The sequence below is a fragment of the Vespa velutina genome, chromosome 8 (genome assembly GCF_912470025.1).
Source record: "Vespa velutina chromosome 8, iVesVel2.1, whole genome shotgun sequence".
Lineage (NCBI taxonomy): Eukaryota > Metazoa > Arthropoda > Insecta > Hymenoptera > Vespidae > Vespa > Vespa velutina.
The window spans coordinates 8,396,064-8,414,600 of NC_062195.1; the positions used below are offsets into that span (position 1 = coordinate 8,396,064).

General features: G+C 34.4%; 2 protein-coding genes across 31 annotated transcripts in view; both read left to right on the forward strand.

Moving 5' to 3' along the window:
• Positions 1–268: 268 nt before the first annotated feature.
• LOC124951193 (bone morphogenetic protein receptor type-1B) lies at positions 269–12,473 on the forward strand. 2 transcript variants are annotated; one of them, XM_047499114.1, is made up of 4 exons: positions 269–447; positions 8,772–9,771; positions 9,863–10,178; positions 10,292–12,473. In XM_047499114.1, the coding sequence occupies exons 1-4, from the start codon at positions 357–359 to the stop codon at positions 10,418–10,420; spliced, it is 1,536 nt and encodes a 511-aa protein (XP_047355070.1). In that variant the 5' UTR covers positions 269–356; the 3' UTR covers positions 10,421–12,473. The 2 variants fall into 2 exon arrangements, with proteins under 2 accessions (XP_047355070.1, XP_047355071.1); XM_047499115.1 differs by lacking the exon at positions 269–447 and adding an exon at positions 454–636.
• A 738-nt stretch (positions 12,474–13,211) lies between these two features.
• The window catches only part of LOC124951194 (RNA-binding protein lark), a 17,779-nt gene continuing 12,453 nt past the window's right edge, over positions 13,212–18,537 (forward strand). For 10 of the 29 annotated variants that reach the window (XM_047499116.1, XM_047499128.1, XM_047499119.1 and 7 more), the window contains exons 1-4: positions 13,212–13,355; positions 15,854–16,016; positions 16,094–16,639; positions 16,815–17,098. In XM_047499116.1, the coding sequence (XP_047355072.1) occupies positions 15,873–16,016; positions 16,094–16,639; positions 16,815–17,098 (974 nt within the window). In that variant the 5' untranslated portion in view covers positions 13,212–13,355; positions 15,854–15,872. Of the gene's footprint in view, positions 13,356–14,845; positions 15,162–15,853; positions 16,017–16,093; positions 16,640–16,814; positions 17,099–17,847; positions 17,935–18,244; positions 18,408–18,537 lie in introns of those variants that run through there. The other 19 variants (XM_047499126.1, XM_047499127.1, XM_047499131.1 and 16 more) reach the window with 8 other exon arrangements.

Consider the following 18,537-nt stretch of genomic DNA (forward strand, 5'->3'; position numbering starts at 1 on the left):
GTAAATTCATAGAAGGCGAAAAGTTGAGACATACGTATGTATGCATCCCTCTTCAAAGAATTGGCAAGCATTCGACCCGACTCGAATCGAAGCCCGACCGCGAATCCACGAACGTCTTAGCGCGAAACCGTGTGTTACTGTATCTCTTTCTCTCTCTCTTTCTCACTCGGTCTTTACGAAGAATAACGAAGTCGCACGAAGATATACCCCCACTAAATACCGTTGCCGTTCGGTGCGGTCCCGACGAGTGAAAACGGACCGAACCGAGTTTAACCGAAGCGTCTGTGGCCTGCGCCTTACGAGTCGACGCTGAGCGCCCTACGTCACAGTGAAGTATGTGCTCTCGAGTGTAGAAAATGGCTGAGCTCTCCGCTACCCCGGGTCGGCGCGGATGTAAATACGGCCTGTGGCTCGGCCTGGGAGTGTTTGTCGCGAGATTTCTCGGTGGTGAGTAAAGAATAACGTAAACGCGATTAAACTGACGTATTCCTTACAAATCGATCATTTAAATCGTAAAAACAGTGCAAGAGTTTTCGTGGTAAACGTTAGTCGAGAAGGAGAGGAATCGATCGGAGGATATGCAGAGGGACTGTGCGCGAGAACGATTGGTGTCCGTTCGCCTTCTGCCACACATATGTGCGGACACTCTCTATCTCTCTTTTACACACACATATACAAACAATATCCTTCCTCTCTCTCTCTTTCTCTTCCAAAGGAAACATCGCATCCCTCGTTTCTTCCCTTTATCATATGTCGCCTTCTTTGTAGTCGTCGTCGTCGTCATATACTGCGGAGAGAAACGATCCCTCTTCTCACTCTTTCTCCTCCTCCTCATCCTCTTCTTCTTCTTCTCCTCCAGCTTTAAGAGAGATCGTCGTCCGGCGCGCCCTCGATCCTTCCTTCTTCCACCTAGCTTTTTGCTCCGATTTCGAAGACGTCTCGAGGACGGACCAAGACGACTATGACGTCCCTCTCTCTTTCCCTCTCTCTCTTTCTCTCTCTCCTTTCTCATCGTCTCTCATTTCCATTGCAAGAGATCTCCCTTCGCGGCGCTCGTTTTCTCGTCTCTCTCTCTCTCTTTCTCTCTCTCCTCTGTTTCTTTCTTTCTCTCTCTCTCTCTTTCTCTCTCTCACTCTCTCTGTCTGTCTGTCTGTCTGTCTCTCTTTCTGCCTCTTAGCCTTTCCGATACACGCTGAAAATAGTGTGACGTCTCTTCTACGTGTGCGTGCCGATCTCGAGCTTCGTCTTATCCACCAAGATAATACGCTTCTCTTGCTTTCTCTCCGCGAACGTACGCACGTTTTTAACCCTTGAGAAAGAGAGAGAGAGAGAGAGAGAGAGAGAGAGAGAGAGAAAGAGAGAAAGATTGGATGCAGAGGTTAGGGACTGAAATACCAACAGTTCCAGAGATTCCCGACGCCACCACGAAAACCTATCGTAGTATTCCTTTTCACTAGCTAAATTCTCTTTATTTTCATCCATCCTTTTATTCCCAAATTCTCCTTTTTCTTTTCGTTCCTTTTCTTTTTTCTTCTCACTGAGTATTCTTTCCTCGCATGAATATTCCCAATATTATAACGTTTATGAAAACGATGTCTCGTCGTCTGTTTTCAAAATCAAATAGGATTTTCAATCCTTAGAATTTAACTTCAGTTGGATAAGATCGATTTGTTGGACGAACTATATAACAGTGAGACATTGTAAAGACACGCTTTGACAGCAGCATATCATTCTTCCTTTCTCTTCTCTCTCTCTCTCTCTCTCTCTCTCTCTCTCTCTCTCTCTATCTATCTATCTATCTATCTATCTCTCTCTCATTATAGCGCGTCTCGCGACATCGCAACATCCTGTTTCAACGATTCCTGCAGTAACCTCAATGACGTTCCAAAAGCGTCGTACTGTCCGTTCGTTATTTTCTTCCGGTCCATTGTGAGCTCGTTTAATTAAAAGTCTTTTTGTCGGGTCATAAATTAATTGACTTGTATTTTTTTCTCTTTATTCGTTTGTTCTCTTTTCTTAATAAATATCATTGAATTAAAAACTTTTCTTTCTTTTTTTTTTCTTTTTTTGGCCATGTCGTTGAGTAACTTCGATGATAAAATCCAGGTGTTTTCTCTTTTTTTTTTTTTTTTTGTTTTGTTTTAAATTTCTGATATTGAAATTGAGAATTGTCAAAATTTATATTCTTGTCAAGTTTTCTTCGAAATATTCGTAATCTTGTTGTATAACGATGGTAACAGAGCCGCGAACATCTGGTGTGTGTGTGTGTGCGTGTGCGCGTGTGTTTATTTACATATATGTACATATATTTACACTGAATTCTTCGACGAAGTCACGGAAACTTATTATAAAAGAATACGGAATGCTGAATAACCTTTGTTTTTCTGAAAAATCACGCTCGTTCATTGCATATTTTAGATAAATGTGTATGATTCTCAGTAAAGAAGAAATATCGATCTTCTAGCGATCCTAAGGACGCGCGAAAAGATTGCGTATCCTTTTCCAATATCCTGTTAAACAGTAAACAACGGGATATGTAACCGGATAATTTACTATTCATTCTTCCTTATCATCGTTCTTATTCTATTCATTGTTTTATTAATCGTGTTATCGTCGTCTTTTTCTGATTTATCTTTCGAAAGAATATTGAAGAAATCATCGATGATATATAATAAAGATCAATTTATGACATCAATGCCGAGAATGTCTGTTTGAGACTCGTGATTGGTTGGTTGCTTATTTAAATTAAATAGACGGATGAAGAAACTCTTTTTTGTATTATTTTCTTTCTTTTTTCTTTTTAAATAATATTAATATTTGAATAGTTATAATAATAATAATAAATATATATATAATAGATAATATAGAAATAATAATAATAATAATAATATATATTTATATAATAGATATAATAGAAATATTAATAATAATAATGAAAACAAAAATTAAAACTCAAAGAATCATGAAGTAAAGATATGGCGGATTCTGATTCGATCGTACTAATGTAAATATATAAGTATTGACCAATCGTAATTCAGTGCAACCAGCACTGAAGTACATCTTACGTCATGCGTTTTTACGTTTCGGAATCAATTTTCCTTGCTACCAGATATATATATATATATATATATATATATATATATATATATATATATTGTATTGTTGTGTGTCTATATATATATTAACATACAAACAAACAGATGTAAATATATATATATATATATATATATACAATACGGTTATATATATATACATACATACATATATATATATGTATATATATGTATATATATATATATATATATATATTTATATTTATATAGTCCACATGCATGAGATTTTTTTTTCATTATGTATTAAAAAACGTACATGTAGTTAGTATACGCATTAGTTATCGCGGCGCATTGACGTTGATTTCGACGTAAAATAGTCGATGGATTGGAATGAAATCCATGGAAACGTGATCCTTGTCCTAATGGTGAGCAAATATTTGCAGATAACGATAACAGGGCGCCGTGTAAAACCAGATTTTCATGGGTGAATTATATCGAGAAAGATATTTATATCATATAGCATATATTAGTGATAAATTAACAAATACAATCTTTTTTCTTAATTCCTTTTAAGCAAAATGAAAAATATCAGAAACTAGACAAAATTTACCAACACCGACGTAGGAGAAACAAATGCCTCGTCACGAGCCCTTCATTAATCGCTTGTCCGATATTATAAGTAAGGTGCACCGATCGCACGTGCCCACAAGTTCTGCTTTTATTTTTACTCGGAAAGATAAGAACAAGTGTTAGGCTTTTTCCGAGACTAAAAGTCGTCTTTTAAATTATCAATTGTGAAATACGTGTTTTTTCCATGATATAAAAGTCCAAAATTTTTTTCTTTTTTTTCCTTTCATTTTTTCTTTTCTTTTGTTTTTACAAAGCTAATACTTAAACTATCGAAAATAAATTTGTTCAAATTCTTTTTTTTTTTTTTTTTTTTTTTTTTTCTCTTTTTTTTTTCTTTTTTTTTCTTTTTTTTCTTTTTTTCTTTTTTTTTTTTTCATGATTATTGAAATTTATGATTATTGAAATTACGATTGCTAATCCTAATTAACCAAAACGTTTATCAAAAGTTCTTGCTTGTTTATTAATGTACAAAATTTAAATATATATTAAATCAGAGAAAACAAGCGGGCTGTCGTAAGTTCATTCAAGTAATCGTAAATATCGTGAAAATTAATCAGTAGTTCTTATGTTTAAGGAAAAAGAGAGAGAAAGAGAAAAAAAGAAATTCATTCGTTCAAAAAACTTTATTTAAATAGTTACGAAATATCTCTCTCTTTCTCTCTCTCTCTCTCTCTCTCTCTCTCTCTCTCTCTCTCTCTCTTTCTTTCTTTCTCTCTCTTTGTCTTTCTCGCGTTATAAATGAAGTAAACGATAAATATAACAACGTACGTATACATATACATATATATAATATGTGTGTAATAAATATATATATATATATAAATATATATATACGTATATATATATAAGTGCATTACAATATGTGTTTGAGGAAAAAAACTTAAGCTTTTACGAAGAATCACTCGACTCAAACTCACGATCGAAATCACGATCTCGCGGGCGTAACGAGAATTATTATTCACCGATATTGCTATTTGCTATTGCTAGCTTGCCATGATTACTAACGTGAATTGAAATGTTATAATGGAAAACCCTCAAATGGGCGTATGAAAATACGTATATGTTTCTATGTTAACATATACCGATATGTAGTTCTTACAATTTTCTTTTAACATGCTTACAGTTTTACAAAACAGACGTGCCTATTTCTAAAATAAGAATTAGAAACGTCCCGATCGCGCGAAAAATTTTCCGCGAAAAGAAAAACGAAGATGAAGGAAAGGTTATTTACGAAGTGTATCGAGCGATCGCTCTAAAATTGTAGTCGACGATTAAACTCATTGACTGGATATTGATGGAAAAATACTCATGCCTCACCTCACCTCTCCCTTCTATTTTCATTTCGAGATAGACAAGGATAAGAGACGATTTCATTTTCTCTATCTCTTTTACACACATACACAAACATTCGTTCATTCTGTCTCATCGCGATACTTGAACAAACGTTTGAAAGAGATGAGCTCACCTTCAACTCGTTTGTCATCGATCAATAGACTTATCTGAATTTACATTTTGCAGATAAGTTTATTGTCGATCGTAAATAATCTAATGTTCGAACTATCGACATACGTATCAATTGCGATCATAAGTTATTGAAGAAGATATAAAGATCGCTTTTTTATTTGAACAATTTTTCTTTTAATAAGACGGGCCTTGTACGATAAGTATTATTCATAACGAATAAGAATCGTTTAAATTTATCTTAACTTCTTAATAGTTTAGCTATTTAAATCTATATCCTGATCGTTAATTGCAACACACATAAATTGTAACACAATTTTTCATCAGAATAGAATAGAAAAAAAATTTTATTATAACACAAATTCTATGATAATTAATCGCGCATATGAAGAAAACGTTCGAAGTTTGAACGACCTTGCCGGAAGGAATACATAACTATGATTAAATACCGCAGTATAAAAACCAGGGGAATACCGGAGATTCGATATAAAAAACGGAAGTAAATATACATGTATTTTCGACTCTTGAAATGATCGAATTATATGTATACTTTTATATATATATATATATATATATATATATATATATATATATATATATATATAAACACACACACATACACACACTGAGAAAATTAAGTAGTGTATTTCTATATTCCCCACTGTATATATATGTATATACATTCGATATGTGATCGTACAACTGGACATAGAAAGCCAAAGAAAAAGAAGATAAAAATTCCACTTAAACTGAAATATGGAAGAAAAATTTGGCTGACTCGTAAAAAAAATACCGATTTCACCCTACTCGAAGGCATTATGTTATACGACAGCACATTGACCAAGAAATTGTCTGTACATGAAAAAACAGAAAATTGGATGAGGGGATGAGGGTGGAGGCGCATGATAGAACGACGAAAAAGAAGGTATTACGTATAATGTCGGTAGAAAAGGTATAGAAATGTCAATGAAATAAAGTAATAATGTGTCGCATAGTATGTTTCATACGCCAAGAGATTATGGATACGTTCTCTTATATAGTGAATAGTTAAGTTACGGGTGGGGGAGTTCGAAGTAAAGGATGGTTGGTTGGTAGCAGTAGTGATGGTGGAGGGGCGAAAGAGAGAAAGAGAAAGAGAGAGGCTAGCATCGTGCGTTACACGATTGAACGGACGCAGAACGCATGGAGGATCGATCCGTCATCCAGATATTTGGGGAGATTATAAATAGAGCGGTCACCGGAAAATAGACGCGCGAGGGAGTAATTCCGCGACGTAAGATAAGCGAGCTCCACTGTCGTCTCGCGACTATATAGCAATGCCTCGCGACCAACCAAGCAACCACCTTTCTTTTAGCTTTTCTTCCTTCTCCGTCTACACATCGTCGGTCTTCTTCTCCTCTTCCTTCTCCTCCTCCTCCTCCTTCTCCTCCTCTTCCTCCTCCTTCTTCCTTTTCTTCTTCCTCTTCTTCTTCCTCTTCTTCCTCTTCTTTCTCCTCCTCCTTTTTCTCCTCCTGCTTCTTCTTTTTTGTCGACACTCTGAACCATTTAACACAGCAATTCCCTAATTCCGAAGATAAAATCGCGTCTCACGTTTATCGCGATTCCTTTATTCCATCGTTTTCTCTTCTTATCTTTCTTTTCTCTGTTTTAAGTCATTGCAACAAACCATTCATTCTCAACTTTTACTTGTTTTCATTCTTTTATATATATATATATATATATATATATATACAGAATCGAAAAAAAATATTTTGTCGCTTTCAAGTAAAAGATTGAAAAAATCGTCTAGTTTCGTATGAGGAAAGAATTTGTTTATTTTGATTATGAGGATACGCAAAAGACGCTCGTAAAGAGAGGGGGAGGAGTAGAGAAAGAGAGAGAAATACTCTTATTATTTTTCCATGTTTCGTATGTTTAATGATTCGATTTTATTGTCAGATGATTAAATTTGTTTATAAACTTCCCGCTCTTGATTCATTGCGACGCATTTCTCGTTGATTTTTGCATGCCCGAGATAACCTTAAACTCCGTACGCAATCCGATGCCACGCTTTAGTTTTATCGATCAAATTTGCGTATCAGTCGAAATGTAAAGAGGTTACATCGTTCTTCTTTTTTAATAAAATGTTTTTAAAGAAAAAAAAATATTTTGCGATTTAATAGTATTTTGTTTCATCTATGAAACTGATGTAAACAGTCTCTCGTACGAGGAACTTCTTTTGTGATTAACAACGTACATAAAATTCCACTTCTGTAGGTTAGCTTACAAGATAAATAGAATGAAACTTATCCTTTGTATCTTTAATCCCGATCACCTTCGCGCTTTACTTTGTAATCAGTATGTATCAAGTTCCTGCCTTCGAGCTAATCTTTTTGGTATCGATGATACTACAATGATTCATTTCCTTTTTTCCACGTCGATCAACAATGGCTCATTTTGATATAGAATTAACGTTCTATATAAAAATATTTTTTTCTCTTCTTTCGAATCTACGACACCTTGTACGTAATTATAAAAAGAGGAGAGTAAAGCGAATATACTTCAGTTTGATAAAACAAAAATATAGACATTTATTATTATTATTATTATTATTATTATTATTATTATTATTATTGTTATTGTTATTGTTATTGTTATTATTATTATTATTATTATTATTATTATTATTATTATTATTATTATTATTATTATTATTATTATTATTATTATTATTATGTTCATTGATAAAACATCTTCCACATTTGGTCGAGACGTATATACGCAATTTAGTATTGAAACATTTATTCGAATATGGACTTTCTCCTTTTTAAAGTATATTCCTCGAAATCGTAAAAAAGTTTCTCTTTGGCCTGCCAATCAATGAAATTTCATTGAAATCGATCAGTTCTGCAAGTTCGTTGACTGAATTTCTAAAATTACATATACTGACACATATGTATCCTATTATGATTTTTAGTATTAAGATGTCCAGTGAAGATGGGAATGAAATTATTTTATATTTTTATTCCTCGTTAAATACGATTATATTTTATCAACGAACCGAAAATGAACAACTTTTTTGTTCCTTCTGATGACTATTCATTCGTTGAGAGTCGTGGGTAGTGATGCTCATCCGCCTACACAACACATCGATGCTTGGCAAATCTTTTTCGAATTCATTCGATATTAGATGCTTGATTCTATATACCATTCGTCGGTACTTTATAGAATCTTTGAATCTTAAAACTATGTCTATATGATTAGTAGTATACTCTTTAACAGCTCTCTCTCTCTCTTTTTCTCTCTCTCTTTCTCTCTCTCTCTCTCTCTCTCTCTCTCTCTTTTTTTTCTTCCTTTCCTTTTTTTAAACATCTACTATATTTAAATTACATATATAGAATTTATTTATCAATACATAACCTCAAAGTTATATTAAACATTTTCTTTCTGGCTTGTTCTGTTTCGTTATTAGGAAACAAGCGTTGAACGATCCAATGTTTGTTTCTAGCTTAAAAAACCTATGTAATAATACAATATTTGCATACTTTCAAAGTTAAAATAATTCTATGATACTCGATTTTCTTGTATCTTTATTGATATCAGATCGAAATACATGGTTTCCGTTTTTTCTTTCTTTTTTTCTTTCAGTGCTGGGAATTACTTGCTACTGTGAAGGACACTGTCCAGATGACCGACAAAACGGTACTTGCGAAGGAAGACCCGGTGGACATTGTTTCAGCGCCGTAGAAGAAGTATGGGATGCGGAACTCGGAGAATATGTTCCAGAATGGTCCTTTGGATGTTTGCCACCGGACGAACAGGGTTTCCTGCAATGCAAAGGCTACCTCGTTCCACATCTACAAGGGAAAAACATAATTTGTTGCAACAAGACAGCTCTGTGTAACAAGGAGTTATTTCCAGAGTACAAGCCTCGTCCCACCGCAGCACCAGATCCTATAGCTATTGCTTCTGGAGCACCACTCATCATACTAGCTGCTTCATTATCTGTGTGTTTAACTGTTATTTTGATAGCAATGGTGATCATATATCATAGGTACAGAAGAAAAGAAAGGGGCCCATGCTTAGTACCTTCTCAAGGAACGCTTAGAGATTTTATAGATCAGAGTAGTGGATCAGGTTCTGGACTACCTCTTTTAGTACAAAGAACTATAGCTAAACAGTTGGCTTTATCACAGTGCGTGGGAAAAGGTAGATATGGTGAAGTATGGCTTGCACGATGGAGAGGAGAAAAAGTGGCAGTGAAGGTTTTCTTCACTCTGGAAGAAGCATCTTGGTTTCGTGAAACTGAAATCTATCAAACTGTTCTAATGAGGCATGATAATATCTTAGGCTTCATTGCCGCCGATATTAAAGGAACAGGATCTTGGACTCAAATGTTATTAATTACAGACTATCATGAAAGAGGTTCTTTACATGATTATTTACAAACCACCGTGCTAGACCATGCAGGCTTATTGGCTATCTGTCTTTCCATTGCATCGGGTATCGCTCATCTACATACAGAAATTTTTGGAACTCGTGGAAAACCAGCGATAGCTCACAGAGATATCAAAAGCAGAAATATCTTAGTCAAAAGAAATGGTGAATGTGCAATTGCTGACTTTGGCTTAGCTGTACGTTTTATAAGGTATGTCAGTTTTTCTAATAACACATATATTGACTTTGATATATTACACTATTGAATTTCTAAGAATATATTGATTATTGTTTTGTTATAGTGAAAGCGGAGAAATCGATATTGCGCCTAATACGCGAGTAGGAACCAGAAGGTACATGGCTCCAGAAGTGTTGGATGAAAGTTTAAACACATCGTCGTTTGATGCTTTCAAAATGGCAGACATGTACTCTGTAGGATTAGTTTTATGGGAAGCATGTAGACGTTGTGTAACAGGTAGTAAGAATTCTATTGTGGAACCATACGCGTTGCCTTATCACGACGTTGTCCCAAATGATCCAGATTTTGAAGACATGCGATTAGCTGTATGCATAAAACGTTTGCGTCCTGTTATTCCTGCGAGATGGGATAATGATCCAGTAAGCCAATTAATTTTATGTATTTTTACACCCACCTATATGTTTATAATATATTATACATATTTTTAATTAAAAATAAGCATTAATATGTTCTTTTACTTTTCTTTTTTCAGATACTGTTTGCGTTGAGTAAACTAATGGCAGAGTGTTGGCATGCAAATCCTGCTGTGCGTTTAACAGCACTTCGTGTTAAAAAGACAATGTCAAAATTACATATTGACAATGCCATTAAGATTGTGTAGTGCTTGGCAACGTTACTCAAAACTGTTATTCTCATCTCCTAGATAAAAAAAATATGTTTAACCCCTTGTAAATATGCCCTTTGTGTACATAGAACTATTGACAGACTGCAGCCTGAAGACTGAGTACTAAAATTTACAAATACATAAAGATGGACAAGAATGTGCGTGCATTGCGTCTGCATCTGCATCTCCGTTCGTATGTATGTGTGCGTGTATGTATGATGAACGAAAATTGTGAATATTTGAAAGTAATTACGAATGTGACCGTGATATATATATATATATATATATATATATATATATATATATATATATATGTATAATATAAATTATATATATATATATAATTCTTTTTCCCGTGAATCGCGTCAAAGCCATGCTTTTGTCAAAGTTTTGGCGCGTTTCACTGTATTAAAGTTGGTTGAGTATCTAATCAACGAAGGCTACTACTTAGATACAAAACTATAATTATTTCCACAAAGATGTTCATTTTAAACATGAAGAAAGCTGTTTATATATTTGGAAATAGATCCAGCATATAGTAAAAATACATATAGGTAATATGAAACTCATTTAAAGATACATAATTAGGATGTACTAAAACAAACCGCGTATATGCAAATGCCTGTTCTTTTACATCTATCTTAATTACTATAAGAGATTACATAAACCTAAGAGATTATGAAACATTTCAGTACTTTCAAAAAATACCTATATGAATAATAGTATTTCAAAAAAATATGTCTATAATTGTCTCCATTTTTAATATATCAATGTATGCTAGTTCTGTTTCTGAATATCTTTAGAGGCAATTGCTTTTATGGAGATTAGTTATGGTTATTAATCATGAAAATTAATACAAATTCTTACAAAATATAAAAAATGAAAATCGATATTAAATATTATTCCATTGAGAAAAATGGAAGTACAAGACAAAGGTTTATTGTTTTTCTTATGTCTCTGATTGTATAATAATGTTATGGCTTTTTTGTTATTTGATACAAATTATGTGATTTTTCGTCTACTTGCATTGGTATTTTATTATATTGTAATTAACGAACATCGACCACTGCAGGATAGTATAATTTATTATTCTTTTAAATGTAACAACACATATTTTTTTATCAACTTTTAACTAATTTAATAGAAAATTCTATATATTGTAAAATGCAAGCAGTGAGAAAGTACTTTGAAAACATATAATTTTACAAATTTACAAAGATTTTTTTAGACAATTATTATGGCTTGTGTATTACCATAGGTAATTATACTTTGACTTAAAAGAACGATAAATCAACGATAAACTTAAAGAATTAAATAATATACCAGTTAAAAGTTAATATATCGTATCATCGAAATTGCTTCTTGTCATTTTGTTCTATAAGTTTCAAATGCCATAAACTAATCTGTATTACCTGTACAGTATATAATTTAGGTTTCTAATTTGTACAAACAAGCATATTAATTAAACTAATAGCAATTAAAATGTTGCTGTAATGTCAAAGAATGATTTTAAGTCTATGGTTGTTATACCAAACTAAACTATAAAAAGTCATACTTATGAAGGTAAACTAATGCATCTTGCGCTTAAATTATATAGCGATCAATCTTTTGCTACTAAATATTATTATTTTCCATTATGAGGTAACGAGCAGCATAGAACAATTTAAAATCAGGTATTAAATTGCAAATTATCTTTATAGTGCAATAATCATTATGTTATGTGAAAGATATTATTTGTCAAAGTGATATGGTTTTTGCATATCTTTATAATATCTATTGCACTCAATTGTAAAGATTTTACCATGAAAAAGTTGTTACTATAATTTTATAAACTATAAAGCCAGACTTTTGGTCGTTGACTCAACATTGTTATGTTATTAAATATGATTCCCATGTGCTATAATATGGGAATAACTGTTGCATATTACCTTATATCTTCTGTAGGAAGATCATTGTAATTATATTAAAAATTGTAGTTATTAGCTAGTTGATTGAAAGTAATGAAATTTATATTTTTAACAAGTATTAAACAATATCATCTTTTTCCAGATACGCTCATTTTATTTATTGCAAGTGCATACTATTCATTCCTTATAACATTTTTTGTAATAGAATACATTAATTTATCGGAATATTCGAAATATAACAGTCTAAGGATAGCAACGATTTTACGGATAACGTCCTTGATTTCTTTTTGGTTAATAAGACTGCGCGCGCGCAATTTCTGAATTGAACATCTACATTATATATATATATATATATGTATATATATACATACTATGTTTTTAAGATTATTAATAGCGTTTAATTTAAAATATCAGATGAGATTTCGTCTCTGACATCCGGATGATATTTTCTACATAAAAAATATTTATCGATTTAAATCTTCAATTTGTTTAATCTAACATTGATCTTTAATATATTCATTAACGTTATTAGAAAAACGTTACACGATCTTTTGTAATTCATAGCTTAAAATATGAAATGTAAGTTCTGCCGGTATTGTAGATGTCTCTAGTGTAGATGTAAAAACTACAATATCGAACGCAAAGAATTATGGTCCGATAAAGGGAGTGTCGATCACTATTGCCAAATCAAATTTTTTGAAATCCCTACATCGACGTAAAAGAAAAAAAAGGAATTCACGATCTTTTATAATATATTTGAAGAATTTAAGATTATGAAATAAATAAAATGCTTTCTCACTTTATTATTAAAATAAAATCATGCATAGTAATGAAATTTGGTAATGATATCATTTGTATAGTAAGATCGTATGCACAAGTTTGCAACTCTGAGCCATATCAGTGGAATTGCTTCGTCGCACCGCCTTCCTCTTCCCGGTCTGTTTCGGTGCGGCCATTTTTTATTTCGGAAGCGTGTAGGTTCGCGTCGTATTGTATCGCGTTGTTTTACAGAATTTACTGACTTGGTGAGTACCCAACACATTAAAAATTTATATCTATAGGTATTTTATGAATTTGTCGAAAAAATACATAGAGAAGAATACTCATATGACTTGTATCGGAAAAGAATCATGTCGTTGTCGGATCACGCCATTTCGTCTTATTCTGCCGTTGCCGCTTTTTCTATCTCATTATTTCTTATTTCGTTGAGAACGAAAATGATACGATATTTTATTTCGTACGAAATAAATTTCAAACAGTAATTTCAACGTGAGTCGCGTTTTACGAACGATTATTTTGATTGTAAAATCTGTACAAGTGTAAATGACGCATCACGCTGTGTACTCGTCTATATAGTTATTCCTTTGCCTCTTCTCACTTATTCCAATCCTCACATTACTTCTGCTGAATGCAGTTTACTCTTGCGATGGTAATTTTCTGCTTTGTCGTCTTGTAAGACGATCCAAAAATTCGATCATGTTGCATTTCAACTTATAACAGACATATGTATCTATGTACATACATACATACGTACATACATACATATATATATATACATATATATATACATATATATATATTTCTTATCACAAACATATCAAATGCAAAATTAATATTTTAATTGTATTCTATTATATAATATGTATTGCTATCGTACATCTCTCTGATAAAATCTTTGTTGTTTTTATTTGTTTCGTGTACTCCGTCTTAACAAAAAGTAGTAATGAGTTATAAGAAATGATAACGTATTCTTCGGAAGACTTAGTTCTTTTCATAGGTCATTTGAAACGTGACGTGTTATTGTTTACAAAATCCAAAAAAAAAATTGGAGAATGTAATACAATATCCGGCGTAATACGACGTTCAATATATGTACTTTTTTTTTTACTAAAGTAGAACAAAGAATCAACTATGACATATGTACAGTGGTAGTAGTATAGTAATTGTGTGTGTGCGTGCGTGCGTGCATGCATGCATGCATACATATATGTATCATTATTTAAATATGTATGCACATGCTACACATATATTACGAAATCTCTATTCGTTCTTTGCCTTTAAATTCTTTATTTTAAAAATGCTTGATCATTGACATAACTTAGATCGTAAACGAACAATTTTATATCAAAAATTGTATATTCCAAGAGAGGTCAATTTTCAGACCATTAACGAATCAAAATTAACCGGAAAATTGAAGAATTGTTTGTGCGGCATTAAGTGTCAGAAGAAATGTGTTAAAACATATTATCATTAGCTCATTAGAAACCGCGTTGTTTATAATTGGGGTTATTAAAAATGGCGGCGGTTAGACTATTGCGTGTAAAGTCAATGTAAAGGAGACTGGGAAAACAACGCCGGTATAGAAGCTAACGGAACGCCGTGTACATAGTCAAGTTGACTACGCCGGAAGAGACGCATTCTTGATAGGTTTAAGAACGTATCGTATGATTGGACCGACTTGACCAATAGAATCGCAGCACCGAACATTTCTTACACGACGCGGCAAGCGAGACGCCGCCATTACGTTGATTTCATCTCTCTCGTGTGGATGTTCTGACGGTTGGTTGCTGGTGTCGTTTGGTGTTGTTTCAATTACATCGTGTTTCCAAAACAAAGAATATTAACAAATAAAGGATAGTATCGTACAAAAGAGATATTTTTTCGTTGCTTACAAAAAGGAAGCGCTGTATTTTCGCAGGAGCAAAGCCGCGCGCGCCATTTCACGAAGGTCAGTGAGCGTTGAACTACTACGTGCTTTCACGGCATTCCGGGCGATCTCGTTCGTAGTAATATATTCTCGCAAGTTAGCTTAGTGAGGATAAAAATAGAAGGTATATATGTTTTTTTCGTAACGTTCTAACTTTTATACTCGATATACTTGAAATCGCAAACGACGTGGAGCGTTTCGAAATATTTGGCATTTTGGTGATTGGAAATGTGGAAGATCGCCAAGCAAATGGTGGATGAAAGCGTCAGAGCTGTAATCAAACTTGAGCGTCTTTGCGGTATTCCCGCCTTACTTGCTCAAACTTGAATAATCTACTTAGAAGGCTTATGCACACAATCGTTATCTTTAAATTCACTTATAACTATTATTTATTTCTTCCTTTAACAGTTTTATGTAAATTGTTACGTTGTGTGGTGTAATAAACCATGTTTTTTCATGTACTTTTATTTATCTAATACGGAAATCGTATTACTCATGCATTGGTTAGAACGTAAGATTGTTTTGTCTGTTTACAGAAATAAAAGCAGAAACATAATCTTATAAAATGCTATTCTCATAATGATACTTCACATAAATTTAGTTTAATATATGATTGAGATATATTAAGATAAGTGAGATTTTCAGTTAATTAAAAGATTCATTTAGTCATGATTTTTGTATTTGTTTATAATTACATGAAAGGTATTAATGACAATTTTTTTTTGCCAAAGCTATGATCATACTTTAAATACGTTTGTTCGTTTTGATAATGTTTTTTATAATTTTTTATATATATAGTAAATGTTTTTCTAATAGGTTCTAAAACGAGCCGAAAATGCCGGGTTTTAGCAGCGTTGGTACATTCAAAATTTTCATCGGTAACTTGGCTGATAAAACATCAAATGCTGATATTAAGCCACTTTTTGAAAAGTATGGAAAGGTCGTAGAGTGTGATGTTGTTAAGAATTATGGATTTGTGGTAAGTCATCGAACATGTAAAAACTTCAAATTTGTTTTACCTACATAAACATAACTCCTCTTTATTCTGTTTATTAGCATATGGAAAATGAAGAAGCAGGAAGAAATGCGATACAAAATTTGAATGGACATATAGTTCATGGTCAGCCCATAAAATGCGAAGCTGCTAAAAGTCGTAAAGGACCCAACACTCCTACGACCAAAATCTTTGTTGGCAATCTCACAGACAATACAAAAGCACCTCAAGTGCGCGAATTGTTTGCCAAATATGGCACTGTCGTAGAATGCGACATAGTGAGAAATTATGGATTTGTCCATCTAGAAGCCACAGGTGATGTGAATGATGCCATCAAGGAGCTTAACGGGCAAATTGTGGACGGTCAACCTATGAAGGTTCAAATTTCCACCAGCAGAGTACGACAAAGGCCAGGGATGGGAGATCCAGAACAATGCTACCGATGTGGACGTGGAGGCCATTGGTCCAAGGAATGTCCAAAAGGCGGAATGGGAGGAGGACCGGACAGGAACGGATTCAGGGACCGAATGTTTGGACGTGACCCGTATCCTCCACCGCCGCCACCACCTTTCCTTCGGGACCGGCTAATGGGTGGTGGCCGCTTTGGAGTAAGTACATTTTGAGTTAATCGATCGTGACACCGTTGCTTCGAAAGGCTAGGGCTAGCCGTATGTAGCCTGGTATAGCCTCGTACATTTCGAAGTTTAATTTTTTTTTTTCTTTTCTCTCTCTTTTTTTTTTTTTTTTTTTTTTTTTTTTTTGGAATTTTCTTTCTGCAAACAGGACTACGAAAGCTACTATGACAGGAGGGGCTTTGACGACACCAGGGATCTCTACGAGAGGCGGTTTACGGGTATGACAGGGCCCTGTGACATGGGAACTTCCATGTGCGGGCTAGACTTTCCACCAATGACAATGCCACCTCTACCTCCAAGACGAGACCCAATGCCTCCTATGCCTCCTCTAGGTATGGGATCCATGCGCGATACTGGCTTTTCCCGAGGCAACGATTATGGCATGTTCAGCCGACGATCACCCCCTCCGAGTGGCAACAACGGCCGGTTCAGGTGAGTAGAGCCGGAGTACCGACAGCCCATTCGTCCGACTTAACATTGTGAACGTTCCAGGCTGGATTAACAGCTCATGCGAATTGGGGTTCGGTGATTCGTCGACATTTTATTATTCCATTACATTTTTTCATTCTTGTATACTTTGAACTTTCACTTTTTCTTTTTCTTTGCCTCGCCGTTCATAAAAAGTTGACGAAATTATCTTTTATTTTCGGTGGGCTTCGCGTTCGCGTTTATTTCTCTTTCTCTCTTCCTCTTTCTCTATCTCTGTTTCTATTTCTCTCTCTCTCTCTCTCTCTCTCTCTCTCTCTCTCTCTCTCTCTTTCTCTCTCTCTCTCTCTCTCTCTTTCTCTCTCTCTTTTTCTCTCTCTCTTCCCTCCCTCTTCCCATTTCTGGGTAAACGCGAAAAGTCATAACGTAAGCCTATCTCTTTTCTCATTTTTTCTATTTTAGATATTGATTTCGCTGTAAAAAGAAATCTTCCCGTTCTCTCTATATTTTATTATACACGTAACACTTATAATCCTTGCCGATCCAACAACAATATTAGGAATTCACGCACGATCACTTTTCTATCTATTATTGCATACTACCTACCTCTTTTCTCTCGCTTCAGTTATGGTAGCAAATGTAGCATTTTTATATAAGAACGACTGTCGACCCGATGCCCACATGAGTGCAGCGTCTCCGTAGTAAAAAATGTTATTATATGACGCTTGGACGTTTCTGTACATTCTAAATTTCAGTGCACCTCAGGCTGCGTACCATCTTTGTCCATGAATGCGGGCAACCCTAGAGAGACAGTCCCGGGCCAACGTTCAAGTCATGCAAGAGTAAGTCTTTGACCATTTTGTTAGCGAGTAGTCACACCTCGTTCTTGTCGCTGGCGCGTTGTAAAATTACCGCAGCAATTTCTCTCTCTCTCTCTCTCTCTCTCTCTCTCTTTCTCTCTTTCACTCTCTCTCTCGTATATATCTTCTATTCCTCAAAATGACGAATTCGATCGCGAGGTCTCGACTGATTATGCCTTGAACATGTCGACTGCTCTTCTAGGGATGTCCCATTTCATAGCCTCTCTCTTGATCCATGGCGTTAACTGCGAGATTGGCCTGTATGTCTCTCATAAATCCTTTGTGTTTCAAGCGCTCCCTATTACGTACATCACTCGACCGGGAGTGGCGCGGAGGCCTGGGATGAAGAAACGTTCCTAAGGAATGCGAACTAGTTTTCTTGATCGCACTACCTACCGCGAACCAGGACATGCGATCTTCGATTTTAACGAACTATTTCTCTTTCTCTCCCCCCCCTCTCTCCCTCCCTCTCTCTCTCTCTCTCTCTCTCTCTCTTTTTCTCTCTCTCTCTCTCTCTCTCTTTTTCTCTCTCTCTCTCTTTCTCTCTTTCTCTCTCTCTCTCTCTCTCTCTCTCTCTCTCTCTCT